This window comes from Microcaecilia unicolor, chromosome 6 (genome assembly GCF_901765095.1).
Source record: "Microcaecilia unicolor chromosome 6, aMicUni1.1, whole genome shotgun sequence".
Taxonomy (NCBI): domain Eukaryota; kingdom Metazoa; phylum Chordata; class Amphibia; order Gymnophiona; family Siphonopidae; genus Microcaecilia; species Microcaecilia unicolor.
The window spans coordinates 45,731,931-45,747,176 of NC_044036.1; the positions used below are offsets into that span (position 1 = coordinate 45,731,931).

Here is a 15,246-nt window from a genome sequence, read left to right on the forward strand (position 1 = left end):
GATTTAAAGGTGGCCAAGGATGGAGCAAGACGTAGGGGCTCAGGAAGTTTATTCCAGGCGTAGGGTGCAGCGAGACAGAAGGCGCAAAGTCTGGAGTTGGCAGTAGTGGAGAAGGGAACAGATAAGAAGGATTTATCCATGGAGCGGAGTGCACGGGAAGGGGTGTAGGGAAGGACGAGTGTGGAGAGATACTGGGGAGCAGAAAATGAGGTCTTCATGCTCACTTTCAGTAGCATTATCTAGATAATGGTGATGAAAATTAGTGGCTGACTCTGGTGACTGGTGTTACTCAATATCACCCCCCATATTCTTATTTTTTTTAAAATTCTTTATTTATAGATTTTAACATTTATATCAACAAACATAAATGTATTGAAATATCGGAAATATAATAAAACATATGACATAATACTTTATATCATTCAAATAAAATAAGGAAATATTTGTTATATAATTTGTCCACAATTATTTGGTCAAGATACTAAGAAATAGTTCAAGTGGAAAATTATAGTAAATTAACAATTTACAAACAGATGGGAGAAACGAATGTACACAACCGATATTCAGCATATTTAAACTAAGGGAGTACCTCCATGGTAGGAACAGCCTTTTCCCTTGATTCAATAAACTCTAATAACTTCTTGGGAGTAAAGAAAACATAGTTCACCAGATCAATTGAAATACAACATTTACAAATACTGAAAGGTAACTTTAAAACCATACAAGAACGTAAGACCTTTGAAGTCAGAATGATTGAATATTTTAACACCCAACAGAAAGGACTTAACAAGGATCTGGGGTTCCTAGCCCATTATAAACCATAAAGCTGTATGTCTCTGTGGATCACCCTCCCCTCACCTATCCACACCCATCCTGTTAGAATATCAATGATATGCTTTGATGTCCCCATGCATACCTCCTACCCACCCCCATCCTCCCACCCTGTCAGACTGTCATAGTAATGCTTGAATGTTTTCACTTATATACACTGTCAGCTAGCACATTTGCTTATTTCCAATCTGACAAAGAAGGGCAACCTTCGAAAGCTAATCAAGAAATGTATTAAGTTATGTCCAATAAAAAAGGTATCATCTTATTTTCTTTTCCATGTTTTATTTTGTTTGATTTCTATTGATAACATTTACAAGGAAATCTCCCCCCATATTCTTATGTATATGATAGAGAATGACACAGGAAGGGAAATGGGACTTGATATACCACCTTTCTGAGGTTTTTGCAACTACATTCAAAGTGGTTTACATATATTCAGGTACTTATTTTGTACCTGGGGCAATGGAGGGTTAAGTGACTTGCCCACAGTCACAAGAAGCTGCAGTGGGAATTGAACTCAATTCCCCAGGATCAAAGTCCACTGCACTAACCACTAGGCTACTCCTCCACAGGGGACAAAGTTTGTCCCTGTCCTTGTGGGCTCTATCCCTATCCCTCTCCCATACCCATGGGCTCTGTCCCCATCCCTGTCCCATAACCTTGGGCTCTGTCCTCATCCCTGCAGGCTCTGTCCCTGTCCCATCTCCATGAGCTCTGTCCCCATCTCTGCCCCATCCCTGCAGGCTCTGTCCCTGTCCCTACCCCATCTCCATGAGCTCTGGCCCTGTTCCTTCCCCGTGGACGGACTCTGTTCCCATCCCTGTCGGATCTGTCCCTGTCACCACCCCATCCCCATCGGCTCTGTCTCATATCCTTTCCTGTCCCCACAGGCTCTGTCCCCATTCCCAGCCTGTCCCTGCAGGCTCTGTCTCTGTCCCTGTCCTGTCCCCATGGGCTCTGTCCCTTCCTGTTCCCATTCCCCGTGGGTAACCACGTGTCCCCCATCCCCGTGTTGTTCTCTAGTATGTGATGACACGATCAGATATAGAATGGAATATAACAAAAATCCATATTTTGTTAGGCTTTTGCCACTTACTTTCATGACTAATAAGATATGAACAATGCAGCTGAAGCTCTCTTATCAAAGGAATCCGAGGACTTTCAGTAACAAAACCAATTAGATGTACAGTTCCTATACTAAAAAGACAGGCTTGCAAGCATGCCTATGAAAGATGCAGAGGGAGACACTTTCTCTTTAGTTTAAAACATGTTCCAGAATGAGAGACCAGGAAAGGGTCCCTGATCCTATGTGACACCTGGGTGGTGGGGGGGGGGGGGGGGGGGGGGAGGAATGTCCAAAGCTGACATTATGCAGCTGGTACTCAGGCCTTTTTGAAAAGTCCATGAAATGTAACTGGAATATTCGTGTCCACCTCAGCCCTGGCTATTTCACTCATATCCTTGGCGTTCAGCACAAGAAGGAAAGCCGGCTTCTGTCCTGTACCAGGGCTTACGACAACACTCAGTAGCACTCCTAGGGGATAGAAATACACAGTGAAGAACTTCTGCAAGGTGTACACAGCCCTAGGTGACCTTAGAGTTGGGATCAGAACAGCAAGCGAATGCTACATACCTGTAGAAGGTATTCTCCGAGGACAGCAGGCTGATTGTTCTCACTGATGGGTGACGTCCACGGCAGCCCCTCCAATCGGAAACTTCACTAGCAAAGTCCTTTGCTAGCCCTCGCGCGCCCGCGCGCACCGCGCATGCGCGGCCGTCTTCCCGCCCGAAACCGGCTCGAGCCGGCCAGTCCAGTATGTAGCAAGACAATACACTTCAAGGGAAGACACAACTCCAAAGGGGAGGCGGGCGGGTTGGTGAGAACAATCAGCCTGCTGTCCTCGGAGAATACCTTCTACAGGTATGTAGCATTCGCTTTCTCCGAGGACAAGCAGGCTGCTTGTTCTCACTGATGGGGTATCCCTAGCCCCCAGGCTCACTCAAAACAACAACATTGGTCAATTGGGCCTCGCAACGGCGAGGACATAACTGAGATTGACCTAAAAAATTTACCAACTAACTGAGAGTGTAGCCTGGAACAGAACAAACAGGGCCCTCGGGGGGTGGAGTTGGATCCTAAAGCCCAAACAGGTTCTGAAGAACTGACTGCCCGAACCGACTGTCGCGTCGGGTATCCTGCTGCAGGCAGTAATGAGATGTGAATGTGTGGACAGATGACCACGTCGCAGCTTTGCAAATTTCTTCAATGGAGGCTGACTTCAAGTGGGCTACCGACGCAGCCATGGCTCTAACATTATGAGCCGTGACATGACCCTCAAGAGCCAGCCCCGCCTGGGCGTAAGTGAAGGAAATGCAATCTGCTAGCCAATTGGATATGGTGCGTTTCCCTACAGCCACTCCCCTCCTATTGGGATCAAAAGAAACAAACAATTGGGCGGACTGTCTGTGGGGCTGTGTCCGCTCCAGGTAGAAGGCCAATGCTCTCTTGCAGTCCAAAGTGTGCAGCTGACGTTCAGCAGGGCAGGAATGAGGACGGGGAAAAAATGTTGGCAAGACAATTGACTGGTTCAGATGGAACTCCGACACGACCTTTGGCAGAAACTTAGGGTGAGTGCGGAGGACTACTCTGTTGTGATGAAATTTGGTGTAAGGGGCCTGGGCTACCAGGGCCTGAAGCTCACTGACCCTACGAGCCGAAGTAACTGCCACCAAGAAAATGACCTTCCAGGTCAAGTATTTCGGATGGCAGGAATTCAGTGGCTCGAAAGGAGGTTTCATCAGCTGGGTGAGAACGACATTGAGATCCCATGACACTGTAGGAGGCTTGACAGGGGGCTTTGACAAAAGCAAACCTCTCATGAAGCGAACAACTAAAGGCTGTCCTGAGATCGGCTTACCTTCCACTTGGTAATGGTATGCACTGATTGCACTAAGGTGAACCCTTACGGAGTTAGTCTTAAGACCAGACTCAGACAAGTGCAGAAGGTATTCAAGCAGGGTCTGTGTAGGACAAGAGCGAGGATCTAGGGCCTTGCTGTCACACCAGACGGCAAACCTCCTCCAATGAAAGAAGTAACTTCTCTTGGTGGAGTCTTTTCTGGAAGCAAGCAAGATACGGGAGACACCCTCTGGCAGACCCAAAGAGGCAAAATCTACGCCCTCAACATCCAGGCCGTGAGAGCCAGAGACTGGAGGTTGGGATGCAGAAGGGCCCCTTCGTCCTGCGTGATGAGGGTCGGAAAACACTCCAATCTCCACGGTTCTTCGGAGGATAACTCCAGAAGAAGAGGGAACCAGATCTGACGCGGCCAAAAAGGAGCGATCAGAATCATGGTGCCTCGGTCTTGCTTGAGTTTCAACAAAGTCTTCCCCACCAGAGGGATGGGAGGATAAGCATACAGCAGTCCCTCCCCCCAATCCAGGAGGAAGGCATCCGACGCCAGTCTGCCGTGGGCCTGAAGTCTGGAACAGAACTGAGGGACCTTGTGGTTTACTTGAGATGCGAAGAGATCCACCAGGGGGGTGCCCCACGCCTGGAAGATCTGTCGCACCACACTGGAATTGAGCGACCACTCGTGAGGTTGCATAATCCTGCTCAACCTGTCGGCCAGACTGTTGTTTACGCCTGCCAGATATGTGGCTTGGAGCACCATGCCTTGACGGCGAGCCCAGAGCCACATGCTGACGGCTTCCTGACACAGGGGGAGAGATCCGGTGCCCCCCTGCTTGTTGACATAGTACATGGCAACCTGATTGTCTGTCTGAATTTGGATAATTTGGTGGGACAGCCGATCTCTGAAAGCCTTCAGAGCGTTCCAGATCGCTCGCAACTCCAGAAGATTGATCTGTAGATCGCTTTCTTGGAGGGACCACCTTCCTTGGGTGTGAAGCCCATCGACATGAGCTCCCCATCCCAGGAGAGACGCATCCGTGGTCAGCACTTTTTGTGGCTGAGGAATTTGGAAGGGACGTCCCAGAGTCAAATTGGAGCAAATCGTCCACCAATACAGGGATTCGAGAAAACTCGTGGACAGGTGGATCACGTCCTCTAGTCCCCCAGCGGCCTGATACCACTGGGAGGCTAGGGTCCATTGAGCAGATCTCATGTGAAGGCGGGCCATGGGAGTCACATGAACTGTGGAGGCCATGTGGCCCAACAATCTCAACATCTGCCGAGCTGTGATCTGCTGGGACGCTCGCACCCGCGAGACGAGGGACAACAAGTTGTTGGCCCTCGCCTCTGGGAGATAGGCGCGAGCCGTCCGAGAATCCAGCAGGGCTCCGATGAATTCGAGTTTCTGCACTGGGAGAAGATGGGACTTTGGGTAATTTATCACAAACCCCAGTAGCTCCAGGAGGCGAATAGTCATCTGCATGGACTGCAGGGCTCCTGCCTCGGATGTGTTCTTCACCAGCCAATCGTCGAGATATGGGAACACGTGCACCCCCAGCCTGCGAAGCGCCGCTGCTACCACAGCTAGGCACTTTGTGAACACCCTGGGCGCGGAGGCGAGCCCAAAGGGTAGCACACAGTACTGGAAGTGGCGTGTGCCCAGCTGAAATCGCAGATACTGTCTGTGAGCTGGCAGTATCGGGATGTGTGTGTAGGCATCCTTCAAGTCCAGAGAGCATAGCCAATCGTTTTGCTGAATCATGGGGAGAAGGGTGCCCAGGGAAAGCATCCTGAACTTTTCTTTTACGAGATATTTGTTCAGGGCCCTTAGGTCTAGGATGGGACGCATCCCCCCTGTTTTCTTTTCCACAAGGAAGTACCTGGAATAGAATCCCAGCCCTTCTTGCCCGGATGGCACGGGCTCGACCGCATTGGCGCTGAGAAGGGCGGAGAGTTCCTCTGCAAGTACCTGCTTGTGCTGGAAGCTGTAGGACTGAGCTCCCGGAGGACAATTTGGAGGTTTTGAGGCCAAATTGAGGGTGTATCCTTGCCGGACTATTTGGAGAACCCACTGATCGGAGGTTATGAGAGGCCACCTTTGGTGAAAAGCTTTCAACCTCCCTCCGACAGGCAGGTCGCCCGGCACTGACACTTGGATGTCGGCTATGCTCTGCTGGAGCCAGTCAAAAGCTCGCCCCTTGCTTTTGCTGGGGAGCCGCGGGGCCTTGCTGAGTCGCACGCTGCTGACGAGAGCGAGCGCGCTGGGGCTTAGCCTGGGCCGCAGGCTGTCGGGAAGGAGGATTGTACCTACGCTTGCCAGAAGTATAGGGAACAGTCTTCCTTCCCCCGAAAAATCGTCTACCTGTAGAGGTAGAAGCTGAAGGCTGCCGGCGGGCGAACTTGTCGAATGCGGTGTCCCGCTGGTGGAGAGACTCTACCACCTGTTCGACTTTTTCGCCAAAAATGTTATCCGCACGGCAAGGCGAGTCCGCAATCCGCTGCTGGATTCTATTCTCCAGGTCGGCGGCACGCAGCCATGAGAGCCTGCGCATCACCACACCTTGAGCAGCGGCCCTGGACGCAACATCAAAAGTGTCATAAACTCCTCTGGCCAGGAATTTTCTGCACGCCTTCAGCTGCCTGACCACCTCCTGAAAAGGCTTGGCTTGCTCAGGGGGAAGAGCATCAACCAAGCCCGCCAACTGCCGCACATTGTTCCGCATGTGTATGCTCGTGTAGAGCTGGTAGGACTGGATCTTGGACACGAGCATAGAGGAATGGTAGGCCTTCCTCCCAAAGGAGTCTAAGGTTCTAGCGTCCTTGCCCGGGGGCGCCGAAGCATGTTCCCTAGAACTCTTAGCCTTCTTTAGGGCCAAATCCACAACTCCAGAGTCATGAGGCAACTGAGTGCGCATCAGCTCTGGGTCCCCATGGATCCGGTACTGGGACTCGATCTTCTTGGGAATGTGGGGATTAGTTAATGGCTTGGTCCAGTTCGCAAGCAATGTCTTCTTCAGGACATGGTGCAAGGGAACAGTGGACGCTTCCTTAGGTGGAGAAGGATAGTCCAGGAGCTCAAACATTTCAGCCCTGGGCTCGTCCTCCACAACCACCGGGAAGGGGATGGCCGTAGACATCTCCCGGACAAAGGAAGCGAAAGACAGACTCTCGGGAGGAGAAAGCTGTCTCTCAGGAGAGGGAGTGGGATCAGACGGAAGACCCTCAGACTCCTCGTCAGAGAAATATCTGGGATCTTCCTCTTCCTCCCACGAGGCCTCACCCTCGGTGTCAGACACGAGTTCCCGGACCTGTGTCTGCAACCTCGCCCTGCTCGACTCCGTGGAACCCCGTCCACGATGGGGGCGTCGAGAGGTAGACTCCCTTGCCCGCATCGGCGAAGCTCCCTCCGCCGACGTGGTCGGGGAGCCTTCCTGGGAGGTGGCCGCGGTCGGCACCGCACGCGGTACCGACGTCGGGGACCTCAACCTGGGCGATGGGCCAGCCGGCGCCACGCTCGACGGTACCGGAGGCGCAAGCACCGCCGGTACCGGAGGGGTAGGGCGCAACAGCTCTCCCAGAATCTCTGGGAGAACGGCCCGGAGGCTCTCGTTTAGAGTGGCTGCAGAGAAAGGCTGAGAGGTCGATGCAGGCATCGACGTCAGTACCTGTTCCGGGCGTGGAGGCTGTTCCGGGCTGTCCAGAGCGGAGCGCATCGACACCTCTTGAACAGAGGGTGAGCGGTCCTCTCGGTGCCGATGCCTGCTGGGTGCCGAATCCCTCGGCGACCCAGAGCTCTCGGTGCCGACACGGGGAGGAGACCGGTGTCGATGCTTCTTCGATTTCTTCCGAAGCATGTCACCGGAGCTCCCCGGCACCGACGAGGAGGACGTCGAATCCATCCGTCGCTTCCTCGGGGCCGAGACTGAAGAAGGTCGATCTCGGGGGGGGCTGTACCGCAGGAGCCCTCAGGGTAGGCGGAGACCCACCCGAGGGCTCACCGCCACCAGCAGGGGAATGGACAGCCCTCACCTGCACTCCACCCGATGCACCACCGTCCGACGACATCAGCAGACGAGGTCCTGGTACCACCGACGTCGATGCAGCTATCCGATGTCTCGGCGCCGATGCAGAGGCCCGATGCCTCGATGCACTCGATGCAGGGGCGGCCGAGGAAGATGGTCTGGACGCTGACGACGTCGATGCACTCGAAGATCCCGGTGCCGATGCCGACGAAGAGCCCGAGAACAACACGTTCCACTGGGCTAGTCTCGCTACCTGAGTCCGCCTTTGAAGCAGGGAACACAGACTGCAGTTCTGAGGGCGGTGCTCGGCCCCCAGACACTGAAGACACGACGAGTGTCGATCAGTGAGCGAGATAACCCGGGCGCACTGGGTGCACTTCTTGAAGCCGCTGGAAGGCTTCGATGTCATGGGCGGAAAAATCACGCCGGCGAAATCAAAAGCCGAAATGGCGAAATTTGAAGCACCAAAATTTAGAGGGAGAAAAATCTCGACCGAGGCCAAAAAGAGGCCTACCCCGACGACGAAAGAAAACTTACCGGGGCAAAAAGCTGGAAGTACGGGGAGGATTTACACGAAACCCGGCGGGGGGTTTCCGGAGCACTTCCCGACTAAGAGAAACTTTCCCGAAGGAAAAAAACACGCTCAAAATAAATTGGAGGCGCGAGGTCGACTTTCCGGGGCTCGACACGGCGAAAACACGACCGTACCGAGTGCGGACAAAAGAAGACTGGACTGGCCGGCTCGAGCCGGTTTCGGGCGGGAAGACGGCCGCGCATGCGCGGTGCGCGCGGGCGTGCGAGGGCTAGCAAAGGACTTTGCTAGTGAAGTTTCCGATTGGAGGGGCTGCCGTGGACGTCACCCATCAGTGAGAACAAGCAGCCTGCTTGTCCTCGGAGAAGAAGCAGTTTCCTAACTTTTACAATGTAGAGCCCACCAGGGGCGTAGCCAGACACCCAGTTTTGGGTGGGCCTGGTCCCAAGATGGGTGGGCAGAAGAACTCTGTCTTGTTCTACAGTTTGGTCTCTCCCTCTCTCTCGCCTGCATACTATATGGTCTCTCAAACAACCCGCCCTCCCCCCCCACATACCTTTTAAATAGCAGATTTTCACCAGCAGCAAGCAGCAACCAATACACACTGCTCAAGTTGGCCCCACAGCATGTATCAGTTGCTGCTCGCTGCAGGCAAAGTTCTGCTATTTACAAGGTATGCAGGAGGGACAGCTGTTGGGAGTTTTCGGCTGATGGGGCATCCCTGTTAGCCACATCATAGGTGTGCTGCTACTGGGTGGGCCTGAGCCCAAAGTGGGTGGGCCTGGGCCCACTTAGGCCCACCCTTGGCTACGCTACTGGAGCCCACTCATGGACCAGCAGGCTATAATAAATAAAATAAATAATACTCACATCTTTTACAGGTCTTTTACAGGTAACATATCTTAACACAATGTTTCTTGAAAGTATCCATGTCCACATTTATCCTGCATATACTAAACAGTAGTCACACCAAAATTGTTCAATGCAATCCATGTACCGAAGGCTCAGTCTCACACTCATCCCATGAGCTTCGACTAGCCATACCATATATATCATGCGCCTGCTAAACTCTATGCAACGTGGTTAGTGCCTACCCTTGGGAATGCCTTACCATTCTCCCTTTGGGCAGAAGCCTCAAAGTTCACCTATTTGGCCAAGCATTTTCAGAGTGGGTGTGGTACTGAGTGGGCACAGGAGATCAGGTATTTGTGGCTATGTATTCTCCCCTCGCTTCCAAATCTGAAATCCCCCCCACCCACCCAAACATAGCCTTCTTGTATCAAGGATTCTGACCTCGCTTGTGTTTGGGGGTCTCCCTTGTCTTTTCTCTGTCCTATTACATTTTTTTGGCAATCATTTTCATTTCTGATATTTTCGGGGCCCTTTCATTAAGCTGTGCTAAGAAAGGACTTAATGTGCCCTTAGGCAGGCCTTTCCCACTGGCTAAGCCCATTTCTAGCACAGCTGTTAAAAAGGGCTTTTATCTATTTGTTTTATTGATGGCCATTCACTAATGTCAGAATTAGTGCTTAGCCATTTAAAAAAATTACTGTTGGAGGTTATTTAGGAGACACGCTAAGCAGTTAGCACAACGGTAACAATGTCAGTCCACTTTATGATTAGCACATCCACAGCCATTCTCCACCCCTGACACGACCCCTCAAAAAAAATATAAATTATCACATGCTAAGTGTGTGCAGATGCCAAAATGAACGTTGAAAGTTTTGGCATGTGTTGCATGAAGCTATTTTTGCTGCACTTAGGGGTTCTTTTACTAAGGCACAGTAAGCCTAATGCGCAGGGCCGCTGAGAGACTAGGTCGGACCCGGGGCTAGGCCACCCCACCTCTGCTTCCCCCCCCCCCCCCCCCGCCGCTGCTGCCCCACGTTGCTCCCCCCCGCCGCTGCAGTCCACGGTCTCACCTGCCTTCCTTCACGGCTCTGGGTCCCCTTCATTCAAAGCGGCAGTCGCAGATTGCCTCTCTTCTGGCCTTCCTTCCCTGTGTCCCACCTTCGTCTGATGTAACTTCCAGTTTCCGCGAGGGCGGGACATAGGGAGAGAAGGCCAGAAGAGAGGCAATCTGCGACTGCTGCTTTGAATAAAGGGGGCCCGGAGCCATGGAGGCAGGCAGGTGAGACCGGGGACTGCAGAGCCGGCGGCCTGACCCCGGCACTGGGCCCCCCTTTGGAGGCCCAGACCCGGGGAATTTTGCCCCCCCTGCCTCCCCCTCGGCAGCCCCACTAATGCGTGGTAAAAGAGCACAACTACGGGACATACTGAGGCATCTCACGGTAGTTTATATTTTGCCAGGGGAGGCGTGTCTGGAGGGCGGAGAGTAGGCGTGCATGCACTAATTGGGTAATGAGGGTATATTACCGTGTGCTACCTGTTTAGCGCGGGAGGCCTCACCGCCTCCTAAATAGGTGGTGGTAAGGGATTCTGGTAGTAAGAGCCATGTGTTAGTGGAGAAATTAGTGCGTGGCAATTTCACACACACAAAAAAAAATGAACGTGGCTATTTTACTGCTGTGCTAAAAGTGACTGAGTGCGTGGGAAACCCACATATTGACAGCAGCGCTGGCCACTTTTTAGTGCAGCTTAGTAAAAGGACTCCTATGCGCACGTTACCACCTAATGCAGCTTAGTAAAAGGACCCCTTAGTCTGTAAATCAATTTGTTGTACCTGCTGCAAAAACTGATATAGTAAATCCCAATAAACATAAACATAAATGACGTTTGAGGACATGTGTGCTTAAAGCCCTAGAAAAGTTTTTTTTTATTTATAATTTATTGAAATGGGCTTTAGTGAAAGAGCTAGTACATAAGAAAATGTGTCTTACTAATTATTATGGTGACTAAAAAAACATTTATAAGAGCATCAGATGGGGGTAAATGTCAAGAAAAAAAAGACTAGGCAATCTCACCTCGCAAAAAAGCAAATAGAAATGACAAAAAGGAAAATGAATAGACACTGGCTAATCCTATATAAGCCAATCTTCTAACCTAATTCTAGAAACTTGTGCACCAAATTTGCACTTAGCATTCAAAGTTACACAACCAAGTTATAGAATAGTGTCAGTTGCCCTTATAACTTAATAGAATAATTAGCTACTAATTGCTATTAACAACCAATTATTGGCTATCATTGGTATTAACTGGTGCTAATTGGGCAGTTACGTGCACAACTGCCCTTAGACAGTATCAGGGACATAGCCAGGCACCCACTTTTTGGGGGCCTGAGCCCAAAGTAGGTAGGGGCGATAACGACGCCCCCACCTGGCATCTCTCCCCCCAAGCGATCGGGGTGGGGTGGGGTGGGGGTGGGGTGTAACTCCGCTCTCCCAACCCTCCTGACGCCTTTATAGTTGAATTTGGATTTTAGATAAATGTTTGTGATTGGTTTGAATCTGGAGAATGTTTGTGCCATTATTGACTGGTCTTGAGTGCCTGAGCTTTACTATCGAACTGTGGTATTCCTTTTGTTTTATGTTTTGTTGTTTTGATTTGTTTTATTTTTATATTGTAAACCGTTTTGGTTTGACTATAAGGGAAACGGTATATCAAGTAAAATAAATAATAAATGATAAACGATATATCCTTTTGGTCTTCGTTGGGAGCGAACGGCAACTCATTCCCCTTGCTCGTGCTGGTTCTGCTCCTTCCCTCTGACCCAACTTCCTGGCCCTGTGAATAGGAAGTTGCATCAGAGGGAAGGCTTGGGCTGGCATGAGCAGGAGCAATGTGTTGTTGTTTGCTGCCGGTAAAGAACTAAAGGATTTAAAGGACTGGGGGAGGGGGAATTGTGTTAAGTGAACCCCCCATCTCCTGGAGGGAGAGATGCCGGGAGTCTTCAGCTGGTGGGGCTTGGGAATCCTGCCAGCCACATTGTTGCTGTGCTGCTGATAGGTGGGCCTGAGTCCAAAGTAGGTGACCCTGTGCCATAAGAGCCAACTTTTTAAAATGATTGGGGGTGCTGAATTTTTTTTTTTTTTACAGGCGGTGCATTTCCCCCTCCCCCTCATCCCCCTCCCTCTCCCCCTGTCCCCCCTTCCCTGTCCCCCCTCCCTCTCCCTCAGTTCCAGGCCCCTCCCTCCCCTCTCTCTCCTTTCCCTCCCCTCTCTCTCTCCTTTCCCTCCCCCTCTCTCCGAGTTCCAGGGTCCCCCCTCCCTCCCTCCCTTCCTCTGTCCCTCCGAGTTCCAGGGTCATCCCCTCCGTCCCTCCCTCCCTCCCTTCCAGTTCCAGGCCCCCTCCCTCCGAATTTTAAAAGTCATCTTGACATACCTCGTCGGGGTTACAGCGGCCGGCAGCAGAGGTAAAAAGAGTGCAGGCTAGGCCCTTCTGTCTCTCTCAGCTCTGGTCCCACCCTCATTTCCTGTTTCCGCAAGGGCAGGACCAGAGCTGAGAGAGAGATAAGGGCCGAGCCTGCACGCTTTTTACCGTTGCTGCCGGCCGCCGTAACACCGATGAGGTAAGTCAAGATGACAAGGCGCGCACAAGTCTTTTTGAAAACCTCACTCGTTTTATTTATTGGGGGTTTGCTTCCAGACTGCATTTTCTGTGATTCTTATTCTTTTGTATAAATCAAGTGATTTCTTGATGTACTAGTACTATTATGAACAGGTGTTTCCCCGATTTCTTGGTCTCAGATTGCTTCCAGGTGAGCTTTTCCACAGTTCTTGCATCAATTGATAAATTCCCTTATGTGTAAAGATTTCTTTTTTTGAAATTGATGGCATATTACCAAACTAGATAGTGCTTTACATTTTGGATGCTGTATCTTGAATATTGCCTTTCACAACAGTTACGATAACGAAAAGAAGCACAAAAGGGCCTCCAGAACTAGAACAATGGTACAGGCTTTATTGTGAATGACCCAACATGGGCCATGTTTCGGCGCTCAACTGCGCCTGCCTCAGGGGCCTGGAACACACACAAAAACCAACTTTGACAAATATGATAAAATCATATTAAAATACAATTATAAATTCAACATAAAAAAAACATCAAAAAATAAAAAGGACATATATTTGTGAATAAAAATCTAAAGTATGAAATATAAATGTTCAAGTTGAAAACGTAGTACTTTGATTAGGATATTATCACAAAATAATTGTGAAGGAGGTGACCATGTACGTGTAATAATAGTTGGTGAAATAAATAAGTGCATATTGGTGTTAACATGTGAGATCAAAATGTATTCATAAAAACATGAATGTAAGGAAAGGGACCATGTATATACGATAATGGTAAGTGAGCTACATCTATCAATAAATATGTGATACCATTAAGTATGATAAATACATCCAAACGTGGAAAAAGGTGATATAAATCGTGTCCATCACTTAGTGTCAAAATTTATATTGTGAGAGTGTGTCCATATTCCTTCCCTTTCTTTTGCTTATATCCATGTGAAATGTGCATAATACATATTGAATTAAAGTACTCATTCTTGGTGAGTGGTTTTGAATCGATCAGAAGGAGAGAAAATGGGAGAAAACAAACAGAAAAAGGAGGTAAAGTTTTGGATTCTGTATCTCTTACTAAAGTGGATGTTTCTATTGGTTTCAATATGAACGTTCCAAGAGAACCCTGAAGAGAAAAGAATATACTTATATGTATACTAGATGACTTTTAATGTCATTTTTGTATTAAAATCAGTAAAGGACTACAACTGTCATATTGCTCAAGAGAATATCTAAACTGCTGTAGTCAAAACCAAAAAATCCCAGTGAAGAATAAATCTTACAATAAATACAATCCCCAGTCTCTGTGTATGTGGACACGATTTATATCACCTTTTTTTTTCCACGTTGGATGTATTTATCATACTTAACGGTATCACATATTTATTGATAGATGTAGCTCACTTACCATTATCGTATATGCATGGTCCCTTTCCTTACATTCATGTTTTTATGAATACATTTTGATCTCACATGTTAACACCAATATGCACTTATTTATTTCACCAACTATTATTACACGTACATGGTCACCTCCTTCACAATTATTTTGTGATAATATCCTAATCAAAGTACTACGTTTTCAACTTGAACATTTATATTTCATACTTTAGATTTTTATTCACAAATATATGTCCTTTTTAATTTTTTGATGTATTTTTTTGATGTTGAATTTATAATTGTTTTTTTAATATGATTTTATCATGTTTGTCAAAATTGATTTTTGTATGTGTTCCAGGCCCCTGAGGCAGGCACAGTTGAGCACCAAAACACGGCCCCTGTCGGGTCAGTCACAATAAAGACTGTACCATTGTTCCAGTTCTGAAGGCCCTTTTCTGATTCTTTTCGTTTTTGTATTTTGTGTACTATTGGACCCTCCCTTCTTTGCTGCTTTTACAACAGTTGCCATTCGCCCTCCTGAAGCCAAAATAACTTTGGGAGAGCCGATCCTTAGGTGTAAGATACAAACCCCCAAAAGGCACAGAAATGTACTTTTTAAAAAAACATTTGCATCTCTGTTGGAATATGTTGAGAAGAGAGAAGTTCAGCTGTGGTGAGCGAAGCTGCTCCCACACCAGCTTTCATTCTTCGTTTTTATTTTCTGATGCCATCAAACTTTTTAAAAGTATAAATAAATAAATAAATAAAAGTGCAATGACATGAATGTCTGAAGTTTCTTACCATCATCCTCATCCACAGCATCTGGCTGCGAAACAAATATAGGCTCTGAAGGGTAGCTGCCCGCTTCCTGCCATACCCACATCTCCTTCGTTTTAACGCTGAGTTTAGAAAGCTGCAAAGATGACAGAGTGGCTTCATTAATTCATCAGCTGACAGAAGGACCGAATAACTTTTCAGGTTTTTTGTTGTTGTTTTGCTTTTACCCTGTCTGGAACGAAGTGGTTCAGTCCAAGCCCGTACGCGTATGCGTAAGGCTTTCCAGAATATTTCTTATAATTAATCTGTGGAAACTCAAAGGCTGTA

At 48.9% G+C, this 15,246-nt stretch overlaps 1 protein-coding gene across 1 annotated transcript in view; it reads right to left on the bottom strand.

Moving 5' to 3' along the window:
* Positions 1 to 2,212: 2,212 nt before the first annotated feature.
* The window catches only part of RPE65 (retinoid isomerohydrolase RPE65), a 39,372-nt gene continuing 26,338 nt past the window's right edge, over positions 2,213 to 15,246 (bottom strand). The window contains exons 12-14 of the mRNA XM_030206409.1: positions 15,147 to 15,241; positions 14,944 to 15,055; positions 2,213 to 2,365 (exon numbers count right to left, since the gene is read on the bottom strand). Coding sequence (XP_030062269.1) covers positions 2,214 to 2,365; positions 14,944 to 15,055; positions 15,147 to 15,241 — 359 coding nt within the window. The 3' untranslated portion in view covers position 2,213. The remainder of the gene's footprint in view (positions 2,366 to 14,943; positions 15,056 to 15,146; positions 15,242 to 15,246) is intronic.